This window comes from Aethalodelphis obliquidens, unplaced genomic scaffold (genome assembly GCF_003676395.1).
Source record: "Aethalodelphis obliquidens isolate GAN/ISIS:26980383/991018 unplaced genomic scaffold, ASM367639v1 scaffold85, whole genome shotgun sequence".
Lineage (NCBI taxonomy): Eukaryota > Metazoa > Chordata > Mammalia > Artiodactyla > Delphinidae > Aethalodelphis > Aethalodelphis obliquidens.
The window spans coordinates 1,273,762-1,288,269 of record NW_020838029.1 but is presented as its reverse complement, the minus strand read 5'-3'; the positions used below and the strand labels follow the sequence as shown (position 1 = coordinate 1,288,269).

The window sequence follows — 14,508 nt, the reverse complement described above, 5'->3', positions numbered from 1 at the left end:
ACTGACATCACCTGGATAATCCAAAATATTCTCTCTGTTAAAGTCAGTTAACTAGCAACCTTAATTCCATCTGCAAATTTAATCCTCCTTTGCCATGTAAATTAACATATTTACAAAATTTTGGAATTAGCATATAGACATTTTTCAGGGTCCAGTATTCTTCCTACCATACTCACTGTCCCACAGCACTGCTTCATTTTAACTTCATGGTACTCATCACCGCCTGATGCAGTATATACAACACACGTATGTTTTAGTTAAACATGCATGTAATCAAAACAATCAAATAGTTCTATGATGCTTGTTAAAACATTTTTCCGTCCTCAGAGACAAATATTATCAACGCTTTTAACTGATTTGGGGGAGCTTTGACTCCATAACTCTAAATAACATGCTTATATTGCTACTCCTTCTTCTATCTTATATAGAAGATGAGAATCTAGCTCTCATTTGTTCCCCTGTATCCATTCACTCCAGTCCTGCACACATAAACTCATGCATATTTCCTGTCTTCCCATTATCTCAATGCATTCAAATATAATTTTATTGGTAAGAGTAAGATTCAGTGTTTATGATGCTGAGACTTCGTGGCTGAGCCATATCATATATAACGTTTCATTTCCATATTTATTTGTTTGGTTGTTTGTTTAATAGATACTTTCCACTAGAAAAATAAGCTCCATGTCTGTTTAGTTCAGTACTATATCCCCAGTACCTAGAACAGTGTCAGGAATGTTAAAGGTAAATAATATGCATTTGTTCATTACCCATCTTATCTGGAATTCCTTCCCCATTCTCTTTGCCTAGACAGTGTTAACCAAATCTCAGGTCCCAGCCCACATTCCAGCTCCTCTCAGAAGTTTTCTTAGACCAATGAAGTTCATGGGATTTGTTACCACCTCTGTATTCCCATTGTACAAATAAGTTTCTGTCATTCCCTTATCTCTTAGTATGTGAGGCCTGTTATTGGTAGTTTACTTTTAAATACATCTCTCTCTTTTTAAATGTTTCCTTGGGTTAATGTTTGTATGTGTGTATCTGTGTGTTTACATGCTTATATGCATGTACTGTCTGCTTGTGTTCTGCTTGGATAAATGGATCTGTGTTTCAATCCTTGTTTTTGTGTCCATGTGCATGTCTGTGTATATTTGCATGTCTGTATGACTGTTTTGTGTGTCTGTGTATCTCTGCATGTACATTTCATGTATTGTGTGTCAATGTGCTAATATTGTATGCCTATGGTCATTATATACACATATGTATAACTATGTGTCCATATGTATCTATGTTTATATATGATATTTGTGGGTTTATGGGTTTGTGTGTATGCATGTTCTTGAGCAGGATTTGTGTGGATTTCCTTTTTGCACCACTGCTTCCTTCCAGCTCAGCCAAACCCAAGGTGTACATTCACACTGTGCTTAACAATTTGGATCTTGTCTAGGTAGCTCTATACAGGTAAGTGATTTCACTATTCTGGGCCTCAGTCTCATTTGTAAAATGGTGATTTATTCAATTCCTTCATCAAAAAATATTTACTGAGTATCTATTATATGTTAGTCGCTGTTCTAGGCACTGGGTATATAGCAGTGAACATGACTTCATAGTGTTTACATTCTAGAGTGGAAGACAGACAACAAACAAATAAACCAATAAAAATGCAACATGCCAAGTGATTTCTACAAAGAAAAAGAATAACAGCATAAGAGGGAATAGAGTGATAAAAGAGACACAAGAGTAAGTACAATAATACAATAATATCAATACCTACCTGAGTGACTGTAAATGCCAAATGAAATAATCTGCACTAAGTGCTTAGTACAGTGCCTGGAAGAGCAAATGATTAAGAAATAGTAGCTGTCATTGTTATACTTGTTATTGTATGTATATTATAGTTTGATTTTTAAAGATCAAGAAAGATACAAATATCAAGGCTAACAGTGCTCATGTTACAATTGGGGAAGCTGAGGCGCAGAGAGATTTAACTTGTCTAAAGTCTCAGAATGAAATAGATGCAGAGCCCGGCCTGTCTCTGGGCTTCCTAATTTCACCTTCAATGTTCTTGCTCAACAGTTACTGAGCCCACTGCAGGACTGGAAGTCTTCCCCAGAGAAATGCTGTGCATGCTCTCGAGGATATTTCTTTATCTTCAGATCTAGGAGATCCTAACAAGAGGCAATAGGCAGTTAAAAAATACAATCACCAGGCCAGACAGAAATTGACACCAGTCCAAGAGGGCATGGGCTTCCAGCTCTTCATCAGGAAAGACTGTATAGGTGAAGAGGAGTGTGTGTGTGTGTGTGTGTGTGTGTGAGTGTGTGTTTGTATGTGAATGGTGGTAGTGTGGTAGGGTGTTGGTTGGAAAATACAATAGGAGAGTTCTCCAAAGTTCAGAGTTCCCTGAGTGAGGACCCTATGGGAATGAATGACTAGAAGTTCCAGTGAGGTAGACTGAATGAAGTAACCAAAAATCAAGGGACAACCAGACAAGTGGGATTGAAACTGGGAGGCAGAGGGGCTTGACAGAATTCCTTGTGATAATGGCAGGGCCTGAAAATCTGAAGTCTCCTCTTAGCCCTTGAACAGCTCCAAATCATCTGTATGTAAACATGCTTTGACAAGCATGTGGAGGAGATAATGTCTCTCTTTGGAGTCCCACTCCCCCTCTCTTTAAAGCTCATGCCTCCCCAACCAAGTTCTCTCTATCCCTCTAATCAAAAAGAAAGCTAAATTCAGATGTTACCCACACTTCAGTATGAATTTGTTGGATGTATTTTTCTTTTGGAAGTGTTTATATTTTCAAATATTAGTGGATTGTTGTCAGTGCCAAACTTGGAGGTAGACTTCTGGTGGACTTACAGTCACTCTTGGGCCTGTGAAAAGAAGTAATTAAGCTTCCCATAAGGCTTAATATCACTCTCTCACAGATCAGGGGTATGTACCAATTGAAAGCCACTGAAAACATCAACCTAATAGAGCGTACCACTCAGGTCAATTGGCAAGTATATTGGATGCTAGACTTAACTTTCCCACAAAATAAATAAATAATAGATTCCTTGTGAGCAGTAATGGGAACTAATGTGTACCCTTACCACCAAAGAGGCAGAGCTATTGGAGAAAGTAATTCAAAGAGCTTTCCCTATATGAGATATGGGGGTATATTCCCTCATAACCATCTTACTCATGGGCTTACAAATTATTTAAGCATTGGTGTATAAAAATGTCTTTCATGAACTTAATTTCTGTATTCTGAGGCCCATAGGCACCCACCTCCAACACTCTTTATTTGCATACGCTGAACAGACGGGGTTAACTCTATGACTGCTGAATATTGCATAGGCCAGCAAAGTTGATCTTTTCTACTTGGGCCCACCAGAAAGGAAAACACTCCCATACTGAAGGGAGCAGACTCATCCCAAAAGTCATTCCTCAACCTCATCTTGTTGAGGAAACACAAGTAAACACAGCTTGAGAGATCAAAGACCAGAAACCCCTATTGGCTCCAGGGAAAGTCAAGTCAATAGTCTAGCAGGGGGAGGAATTGCTTCACTCACACTTAAACCTCCAACCCCAGGCAGGGGAGGGAAGGGTGTGCTCATGTGACTTGTGCTGAAATAGGGAAGGAAGGGGAATTTGAGATGGGACTGGGAGTCCGAGCGAGAGATATAGGGAAGAAAAGGAAGTGAGCAGGCACAGACACTGGCAGCCATCAGGAGTTCAAGTCTTTTTGACAGCAGGAGGCTGGAAGAAAGGACAGAAGTGGTTCTGGCTGTGATGGAGCTCTTACTGGGCCTACTGCTCCTGCGCCACCTACTGGTGGTCACCTATGGTAAGGTAGCAAAAGGGGGCCTGGCTGCCACTGCTGGCACAGGCAAAAAGCTGGGGGTTGGGGAGAGGCGGGATTGAACGCCTACTGAGGAAAGCCTACTCCTGCTGACTAGGTGAGTGTTCTCAGCCAATGCTCCCGGCTTTCTCAGCTTTTGGCAGAAGGAAGGGAGGAGGTTGAAGTCTATTGAAGAAGCTAGGAGATAATTTTGGGTAGAAATTGGAAAGGATTCTCTCTCGGAAAACATCCACATGATTTTCTAGTACCTGTCATATCTCAGGGGCATTAAAAATGTGCCCAATGCCACCCAAATCCCTCCCCAATCTGTTGCCCTTCATCTTAAATTCTACCACTATACCTTTACCCCTATGCTACCAGGTTTTGATCCTTGTTAAGGTATACAACCCCCAAAAGAAGTAATGTTGTCAGGAGCTAGATGGGACCTTAGAAGTAACCTAGATCCACATTTCACTGTTATGAACAGGTGTTCAGAATATTTGTTCACATTCTTGCAGTGACTGAGAATTCACTACTTGTCCAGACCATCTAAAAAGGCAGCTTCAACTGTTAGAAAGTTCTTCCTTGTGTTGAACTAAATCAAATTCCCTGTGGCTTCCATCCAAAAACCCCAGCCCTGTTTCTTGGAGACACAGATAATATATCTTCTCCCTCTATGCTGTGACAGCTCTTTAGAGTCCTGAGGACAGAAACCATGTCCCTTTGATTCATCTCTTCTCCAAGCTAAACAGCCTTAGCTCCTTCAACTGTTCTTCACAGAACTTGGTTTCTTACCACTTCCTGGGTTATCTCACTTCCCTGTGGACATAGCCCAGTTTGTCTGGGCTATTTGTGGGGGCTTAATGCTGGACACATACCCCAAAGGAGGATTGACTATCCCATAGTAGCATTATTTTGTGGGGTCTTACTCCATCCTCATTTATACCCCTGAAAATTGAAATAGCCTTTTTAGGAAACTGAGCCTGATAATAGCTAAGTGAAATCCAGGATAGGGTAAAAGATTCTTTGATGCACCCCTGTTTATTCCATATCCTTAGAGGGAGAGACTAGATGAGTGTTAACTTGGTGTGCTTTGTGTGGTTAGAAAGAACCCAACTTTCCATAACTGACTCAGATTAAACCACCTTGTCCTGGGGCTCTGTGACCCATTAAATTCTAGAACCTCAAAGTTAGAAAAGAGACACTGAGTTAAGTCACCCAAGAAGGAAAATAATTTGCTCCAGGGCACAGAGCATTAGCAGCAGAGTTAATGTTCCTAAAAATTACCGTTCTTTCTACAACTACAATATTTTCACTATCTAACATGTTTTAGAGTGCACCACTCTACCTTCTCCAAATCTGTTGATTTGAGCTGGGAATTAAAGAGGCAGGACTGGAGCTCAGAGGAACATTTTGTAAATGTTAAATTTAAATCACTTGTGTATGTGTGTGTGTGCATGTTCCCTCCACAGCCTGTGAGGGTCCTTTAGACCTGGAAGCAGGTCTTCCATTTGCATGGAGGGTCTTACACCACAGACCTGAGACTGTGGACAAACTCAATGGCCAATAATGCTTTCTGTCTCCCTTCATCTCAGTATCCCCAACCCATCTATATAGTTAGATCAGCTTGGCTGGCCTTAGAAGATCCTGTCAGCTGGACAGATCTGTAAGACTGTGGCTTAACTTCTAAAAAGCCTCTAGATCTAAGACATATGTTGAAATAATCACAATAAAAATAAGTCCTAATATTTGCATTTTATAAAAACTATAAACATTTTATAAATACCTATTATCTTAGCTAATCCTCTTTTGAGGAAGCATCCCAAGAGGGGGAGAGAGGCCAAACACAGAGGTGCAGGGTCATTGGAAGATCTCACCATCTTTGTTTAATGATGGGAGAAGGAAAATTCAAGATGGGACCCATAATGGATCTCATAAAAGGGGCCACATACCCCAAACTAGGCCTTTTCTTGATTTAGTATCATCACACAGACCACAGAACTTTGATTTTCAAAGTCCAGGTCCCAGGACCAGAGTGGGCCTCAGTAATATGCGTTCTTTCTCAAGCCAAAACTTTTTTCAACAAAGCCCTTTGAGTCCATGCTCAGCCCTTTTCTTTCTTCTGAGGGGATGCAATATTTGCAGGAAATTCAATCCTTCCATGAGGGAGGAGAGCTAAGCTCTGAAGTTCTGGGAAAGGTTTCTCAGGAAGCAGCTGGCAGATGGGGGAATTACTTTTCAGGAAGTCAGGAGGATATTATCTAGCCCTAGGATAACACCCATTAAACCATGTCAAATAGGCCCAGATAAGGGGTTGCTGGTTTCTGTTGTGGCTGGTGGATTAATCAGTTAAAAAAGTAAAAAGGCAGTGTAGGAGCTGAAAGACTTCATTCTAGGCCTCCAGACCAAGCTTTGCTCCTGCTCTCTGTGTGACTTTGAGTAAGCAACTTTCTCTCTCTGGGCCTCAGCTTGTCCACATGTACCGTGAGAGAGTGTGACTAAGTGGTTTCTAAAAGCCCTTTGAGCTATGCCATACTGGAAGTCTCCAAATTCTCTCCTGCCTGATACTTCAAACCCTGTTGTACAAAGTACCTCACCATTTGGTGGTCTGCATAGATCCATAATGGGCAGAACATCCCCCTAAGAGTTGGGACTTTCCTGAAATAGATTTTCCTCTACCCAATCTTCCAGGAAAGTCAGGAGTATTGTTTAATTTGGCCAACATTTCACATTGGCTGCCAAGCCAGTCCTGTCGCTAAAGTGTCCTCTCTGGTTTCCTTATAACCCAGGGATGACCTATTACCTACCCATAACTTGGTAGGTCCCAGCAGAATGGAAAGACAAACTCCTTACTTTCTCATGTATTAACTTCTCCTTCAGGTCATTATTAAAGCAGACAATGATCCAATCTAATGAATCTGTCCACCGTGGGTAAGACGTATTGAGGATTTCTAGGATAAGAAGAATCAATACAAATATGTGAAGTTTCTCTTGAGGCATGGGACAGGACTAGCATTTATCCCACACCTACTGAATGCCAGCCACTATGCTAGGTGCTTTCACACTTATGAGCTCATTTTATCATCATAATAACACTCCATGGAAGGTTTACTATTACCTCTATTTTGCTGATAATGACCTAAAACTCAGTCAGGCTTAGCAATTTACCCAAGGTCACACAGAGAGATATATGGTAAGGCAGACCTTAAACTTAGATTGGTGTTACTCTTCTTACTACATCATGCAGTCCTTCACTGTCCTCCTGATCTCACTAGGTGCAGTGCTCCTACTCAGTGTTTCTCTAGGCTCTTTGTGCACCAGAGGAAGAGTTGGAAAGTAAAAACCTATGCTATTGAAGTTACCTTCATTTTGGAGGTCAGGGTACATGAGGAATGGTACATTGTCCTCTTTCTTGTGATACCCTGTGCCTACCATACACTGTCTCTTCATGCTACTGATGAAACAGGAAGAATAAGAGGAGAGAAGAACAAGAAGAAAAAGGAGGAGTAATAGGAGCAAGATGGAATAATGGGTGAAAGGAATAAAGGAGAAGGGAAGAAAAAGAGTAAAAGGGGGAAAATATGCCATTCTTGGATGTCTTGTTACTAACTACGCCCCACTCTCCTATTCTGGGATGGAGAAGTGAAGCCTGACCCACTTCTAGAAGTGAGACTGGGAAATTGGGACTGACTGTCCATATTTTTGACAGACCAGAGTGAGCTATGTGAGAATCTCCAGCAAGTTTCCAGAGAGAGTAATGCATGACAGGCCTTGCAGCCCCCCTATGTCAAAGGGAAAACATATATATTCACAGACAGGCATTTTTGGCTGCTCCAGCTGTCCTCACAGCAAAATGCTGTTTTGTTGCCCTAGAAGGAAGGGAAGTATGAGAATACTTTTCAGAGTTGGAGAAGGATATTTGGGAGGGCTGGAGAAAGATTAAACTGAAAGGGTCAAATGGTTTTCAAGGGGCTTAATGCTGGTATGCTTGTGCTTACAGGTGAGCAAAAATATATATGGGCATGTGTGCTCATGACGATGATAAGCTGTATCTGCATGCATATGGAGGCAGGAACTGTCAATAGCACAGTGAAACCCACTACCTGGTGAAAGCTCACCACCAGCTAGAACATGTAATTATTTAATTTATGCTTTCATTAAGTCTATTAGCACTGAACCATCTAAGATTGGAAGAGACCTTAAAGAATAATTCTGTTCAAGACCTAAACAAAGCTCAGAACTTGCCCTAGACAGCTTAGTCCATCATGGACAGCTCTGATTAATTACAAAATTCATTTTTAGGGAAAACCAAAATCTGCCTGTATTGTGCTCCCATTTGTGGATCTGAGTTTTTCTCTCTGCCCAGTTTGAAACTCTCCAGAGAGAATGTGGTGGACCTAGCAACATGGACCCATGTTTATTTATTATTGTTTATTCAAGGCTTTTATCTTGGCCAAAATATGCTGGTTATGTACTAGAGTCCCAGGTGAGGGCACAGGCCAAAGGCTAAACTTTAGTAACCTCATTGATAGAAGCCCTGGTACTTGGCAATACATTATGGGAGCTAGCCCCCACCCCAACTTCCATCTGCTTGACTGAAGCCTGGAAATACTAGGCTATATAAAAAGTTTTTATTCAGCAATAGCTTACACTTTGAAACAACCTCTCCTGAGAGAGATATAAAGACATATCTAAATACAATCTCTCACTCCTGACCCCAGTTAAATAAAACACAAAATCCTCAAGATATTAGCTTATGGATGGAAACTGCTGATGGAAGGTGGTGGCTCTCTCAACACCCACAAATTTCCCCCCTTAGTTTCCTTTCCCAGCAAGCCAAGAATTAATCACCCTTTGGTCCTACCATCTTTCCTACCACAGCCAGTTCTAGGATTATACTCAGAACTTTTTCCCCTCCAGACCTTTTCATCTCCATTCCTCCTCAGGATGAAATTTTCCAATGTACCTTTGCTGAGAACTCAGAGAAACCAATAGGGAAATAAACAAAGAAAGGATAGAAATCAGAAGAAAAAAGTCAAGCTTACAAATTACAGGTTTAACACTTAACAATAACTAAAGATTTTGTTAAACAGGAATGCATCTCACACAAGTTTCCACCCTCAAAATTGTCCTTTGTCTGCCTCTTTCCTCCCTTCCAGAAAAGAGCTTTAGTCTAAGGACCCAATCTGAGCCTTTCTGAAGGAGCAATGGGGAATTAGTGGGGCAGATAGCCCTTTCTTTCTGAGCCTTGAAGCCACCACATTTCTCCAGGTACATAATTACATACAGTAAAATAGCCCAGACCCAACTGCTCAACGTTTGCTTCCACACTTCTTTTGCAAAATGTTGAAAGACGTATCTTTCATGGATTTACAGAATGTTAGAGTTTGTAGAATCGTTAGAGATCATTCCATTCAGATTCTCTACATTATATACAAAGAAAATGGGTCCTCCATGGTGAAAGGTGACTTACCCAGGGTCACCTCACAGCAAGGCAGTGACAGGGAAAGGACTTGAAACTCACAAGAGCTAAACAACCTTAAGGGCTTTCCTTCTAAGGACTGGTTCTGATTGATGGGAGGGCTGGCAGAGAACAAAAGGGCATGGGAAATCTGAAACTATGAGTTAAGGCTGTGTTTCTCAAAAGCCTCTCTGCCATTGCCATCTTAGCACCCAGGTGGGTGTGCCATCTGTGTCTGCTTCCTTCTTCTGTTCCCCCTCTTCAGGCCATCCCATCCTGAAAGTGCCTGAGAGTGTGACAGGGCCTTGGAAAGGGGATGTAAATATTCCCTGCACCTATGGTCCTCTGCAAGGCTATACACAAGTCTTGGTAAAGTGGCTGGTAGAACGTGGCTCAGACCCAGTCACCATCTTTTTACGTGACGCTTCTGGAGACCATATCCAGCAAGCAAAGTACCGGGGCCGCCTGCATGTAAACGACAAGGTTCCAGGAGATGTGTCCCTCCAACTGAATACCCTGGAGATGGATGACCGGAGCCACTACACATGTGAAGTCACTTGGCAGACCCCTAATGGCAAGCAAGTCGTGAGAGATAAGATCATTGAACTCCGTGTCCAGAAACGTGAGTCACTGTGGGTGTTAGGAAAGTACTGGTAAGCAAAAACCTGAGAGAGGACTGTAATCCTAGAAAACCCTGAGAAACCCAGAGACCTCTGTTTACATTTACATAGTCTCTCTTCAGTTATATGTGCTAATCAGAGGAAGTGGACAGGCAGAGCACCCTCAGTGATATCACTCTCGTGGCAGAATTTAATAAATGTTAGGAAGGCTTTCTGGCCTTCAAATCTCTACCCCTTCAAGTGTCCCAGAAATTCCTGCATCGATAGCCTGATTGCTTCCTTGGACTCTGAGTCTTAAAATCCATAAAAATGAGTATATCTGATCAGGATATTGGAGAGTGGATAGATGCTGGCAGAGAAACTCTGGGAAAAGGAATGCATGGATTAGTCAAGATAAGCTTAACTGGCTTGACAATTTTACAGAGTTCTGACCCCTGGTAATCCCAAACTGCATATAATCCAAAAACTCTACTTGAGCAAAACAACAACAACAAAGCCTGTTTGTTGTTGTTGTTGTTTTTAGTCAGTTGATTGTTTTAACTCCAGATAACCCAAATCTCCAGATAATCCAAAATGGTACCTAATCTTCCAAAAAGAAGTTCTTTTTATTTAAGTCGTCCTATTCCCTTTTTCCTCCCCATGTCAGGAGTCCCTTTTAGTTCCCTTTGCAGATATATTCATACCCCTAGACTCAGCAGGGATGACTCAGCCTTGTGTTCCCATACCCTTGTAACTTCTCAGAGCCTCCTCTCTTGTCTTCCCTTTGCAGTTTCTGTTTCCAAGCCCACAGTGACGACTGGCAGTGGCTATGGCTTCATGGTACCCCAGGGAATGAGAATTAGCCTTCAATGCCAGGCTCGGGGTTCTCCTCCCATCAGTTATGTTTGGTACAAGGAACAGACTAACAACCAAGAACCCATCAAAGTAGGAGTCTTGAGTACCTTACTCTTCAAGCCTGCAGTGGTGACAGACTCAGGCTCCTATTTCTGTACTGCCAAGGGCCGGTTAGGCTCTGAGCAGCACAGTGACACTGTGAAGTTTGTGGTCAAAGGTGAGCAATTCTCTTTCCTGGTGAGCATTTCAATGGACTACCTTGTTCCAGAGATACGTCAGTATATGTCTTTATTCCAGAGAAGAGAAGTTGGGGCAGGGTGGGAAGGGAGTCCTGGGTTGTTCAATCACAAAGAAAAAATTCTGCACTGGGGACAATAGGGGTGGAGACAATGCCTGTCATGTTGTAGGTTAAGTAGATGAAAATGGTAAAGGGAAAAGTGACATTTACTGGTACATTTATTTGCCAGATACAATGCACAAGAAGTCGGCACATGTCTTCTCATTGAATCCCACAAATATCTCATGAGATACCCTTATTTTACAGAAGAGGAAACTAAAAGTCAGGAAGGGAAACCTACTTGTCCAGGGGCTCAGAGCTTGGAAGTTCAAGGCGGTATTTGTACTCAGATTTCATGCTCTTTCCACTATGTCTGATTGCCTCTCATGGTGGAACCTATACCAGCTCCTGGGCACCCTTCGGGATACTTTTTGTTTGTTTCTTTTTGTTGTGCTTTGTTTGGTGTGTTTTTTGTTGTTATTTTTTTGGTTGATTTTGTTTGGTTTTGCTTTATTAAATAAAGCCCAGATCTCTGCATAGTTTCTTTAAATCCCCCCCCTCTTTTTTCCTAAAGCCAAATGCAAGTTCTGGTTGAAGTCTCGATGAAGATTGACTATGCTTAATCAAGGTCAGATTATTTATTAAAGAATTATTTGGGAATACTACAAACTGTTTACATAAAGATTGTAGGCTGGGATTTAAGTGATCAGCTCAGCAGTGATATGTCCAAATGAGTCTTGTTACCTTTCAAGAAATCTCCTTGGAAGGAAAGATACTTATTTCAATAAGGTTTCTATTTCCAAAAACATGTTGAGTACTAACTGCCTTTAGGAGATTATCCTCAGAGCCACCTGAAAATTATTATCCTCTGAGGCCAACTCTGTTTAACAAAAGTGAACAAACTGTCTCCTTCCACTTGGGTTAGGAGACTGATGTTGGTTTGAGACTCCTGTTTCGCCTGCAAGGATTTGTTTCCCAAAATTGAATTGTAATGAGGATGTGTGTGCTGTAGGATTTGGTCTATTAGTTTAGGTGGGAATAAGGGCAGTCTCATTCTGAGAGAATTATATGGACACTGGCCCAGTTCTCTGAGAGTCGATAATCTGGTCAAGCAGAGAGAGCAAGACATGGCCAGGAAGTTCAAGAACGTGTACTTCATAAAGGGACAAGTTGAACATTCTCACCTTTCTGAGTTTGTTTCTAGTCCATCTGGGGAGGATCTTGCTCACAACTAATCAGCCTGTCTATTCCTTATCTAGTCCATGTTCACAGGTCACAGAGCTGTTAGGCAGTGCTCACAATTGAGCTCTCTGACAGATAAGGAAATTGAGGCTCAGAGAAGTTACACCCTTCCCTGTTCTCTAAGCCAAGCTACTATCTCTTGGCTTCCTCTACCTGCCTCTTTTGCACCTCAACCTGGTCCCATGAGTCTGGTCACTTGTTTCATCTCTGTCCTACATAGCTCTCAGCTCCTCATCCATCCCCTCACCCTCTGTGATGTTCCTTAATTCTGGAAAAAGCAGAGATGCATTGATGCCACTTTAGTTTCATGCTCTGTGACATCAACTGCCTGTCCCCATGCTGTATGCCAATCAATTTGCTCATCTATGTTCCATTCCTTATAACAGCTATTCAGAATACTTTCTGCCTTATCTCATGTTCCCAGCCCTGCTCCCAGAAGATGAGGTCACCTTCTCCTTCTTTGAGAAGACCCAGACCCCTGCCCTCAGATGTGAATTCTATCAACCACCCTCTCTACTTTGACATTTCCCTGCCTATTCTCTCTTGGCTCAGAGTAAGATGTGTCTTTCTTCTCTCCACAGTAAACCTTCTACCTCAGCTCTTTACCTCAACTACTCCAACTCCCTGCTTCACCCATTATCCTCTACATAAGCCTAAAATGTATGTATGTACGTGTGTGTGTATGTATAATATATGTATAATGTAAGCCTAATATACATATATATGTAAATAACATACATATATATGTTATTTTAAAAAATGTTTTCGGGCTTCCCTGGTGGCACAGTGGTTGAGAGTCTGCCTGACGATGCAGGGGACACGGGTTCGTGCCCCGGTCTGGGAAGATCCCACATGCTGCGGAGCGGCTGGGCCTGTGAGCCATGGCTGCTGAGCCTGCGCTTCCGGAGCCTGTGCTCCTCAATGGGAGAGGCCACAACAGTGAGAGGCCCGTGTTCCACAAAAAAATTAAAAATAATAAAAAATAAACGTTTTCTTCATCTGCCACACCACCTCTCTCCTATGGCCACTACCAACCTACTAAAAACGGTAGTTTTCACTGGCTGTCTCTCCCTATTTACCACAACATAACTTTGTAAACTGGAGTCATCACTTCCAAATCTCCAAAACCCAAGATATCTTTATTCACATCTTTGCTCCTTTGTCATAAATTAATTGTCCATATAAGTGTGAGTTTATTTATGGGCTCTCAATTTTGTTCCATTGATCTGTGTCTGTCTTTGTGCCAGCAACATACTCTTTTGATTACTACAGCTTTGTAGTATAGTTTGGAATCAGGGACTGTGATGCCTCCAGCTTTGTTCTTCCTCAAGATTGTTTTAGGTTATTCTGCATTTTTTGTGGTTCCACACAAATTTTAGAATTATTTGTTTTAGTTCTGGGAAATATGCCATTGGAATTGGGACAAGGATTGCATCAAATCTGTAGATTGTTTTGGATAGTATAGACATTTTAGCAATACTACTTCTTCCAATCAATAAAAATGGGATATCTCTCCAATTATTTATGTCTTCAATTTCTTTCATCAGTGTCTTACAGTTTTCAGTGTACAGGTCTTTCACCATCTTGGTTAAATTTTTTCCTAAGTATTTTACATTTTTGATACAACTATAAATTGGATTATTTTCTTCATTTGTTTTTCTGATAGTTCATTATTAGTATGTAGAAATGCCACAAATTTCTGTATATTGATTTTGTGTCCTGTTATTTTACTGAATTCATTTATTAGTTTTAAAAGACTTTTGGTGGTCTTTAGGTTTGTCTTTATATAGTATCACGTCTATCTTCAAATAGTGAAAATTTTACTTCTTCCATTCCAATTTGGGAGGCTTTTATTCTAAAATTATTTTCTTAAATTTAATTTTGGATTGTTCATTGCTAGCATACAGAAATACAACAGATATTTGCATATTGAACTTATATCCTGCAATCTTGCTAAACTCATTTATTAGCTCTAATCATTGTTTTGCGGATTCATTTTTTTTATATAAAACATTGAAAACCAGACCCCTAGATAACCACTTTGGTTTCTTGGTTATAGGAGGCATAATTTCTTTACATATATATATATATATATATATATATATATATATATATATACTTATTTATTTATTTATACATATTACATCTTTCTTGGAGTATAATTGCTTTACAATGGTGTGTTGGTTTCTGCTTTATAACAAAGTAAATCAGTTATACATATACATACGTTCCCATATCTCTTGCATCTCCC

At 41.0% G+C, this 14,508-nt stretch overlaps 1 protein-coding gene across 1 annotated transcript in view; it reads left to right on the top strand.

Moving 5' to 3' along the window:
- The first annotated feature begins 3,630 nt into the window (after nucleotides 1–3,630).
- The window catches only part of VSIG4 (V-set and immunoglobulin domain containing 4), a 28,990-nt gene continuing 18,112 nt past the window's right edge, over nucleotides 3,631–14,508 (top strand). Inside the window, exons 1-3 of the mRNA XM_027093581.1 lie at nucleotides 3,631–3,829; nucleotides 9,550–9,906; nucleotides 10,674–10,955. Of these exons, the coding sequence (XP_026949382.1) occupies nucleotides 3,775–3,829; nucleotides 9,550–9,906; nucleotides 10,674–10,955 (694 nt within the window). The 5' untranslated portion in view covers nucleotides 3,631–3,774. The remainder of the gene's footprint in view (nucleotides 3,830–9,549; nucleotides 9,907–10,673; nucleotides 10,956–14,508) is intronic.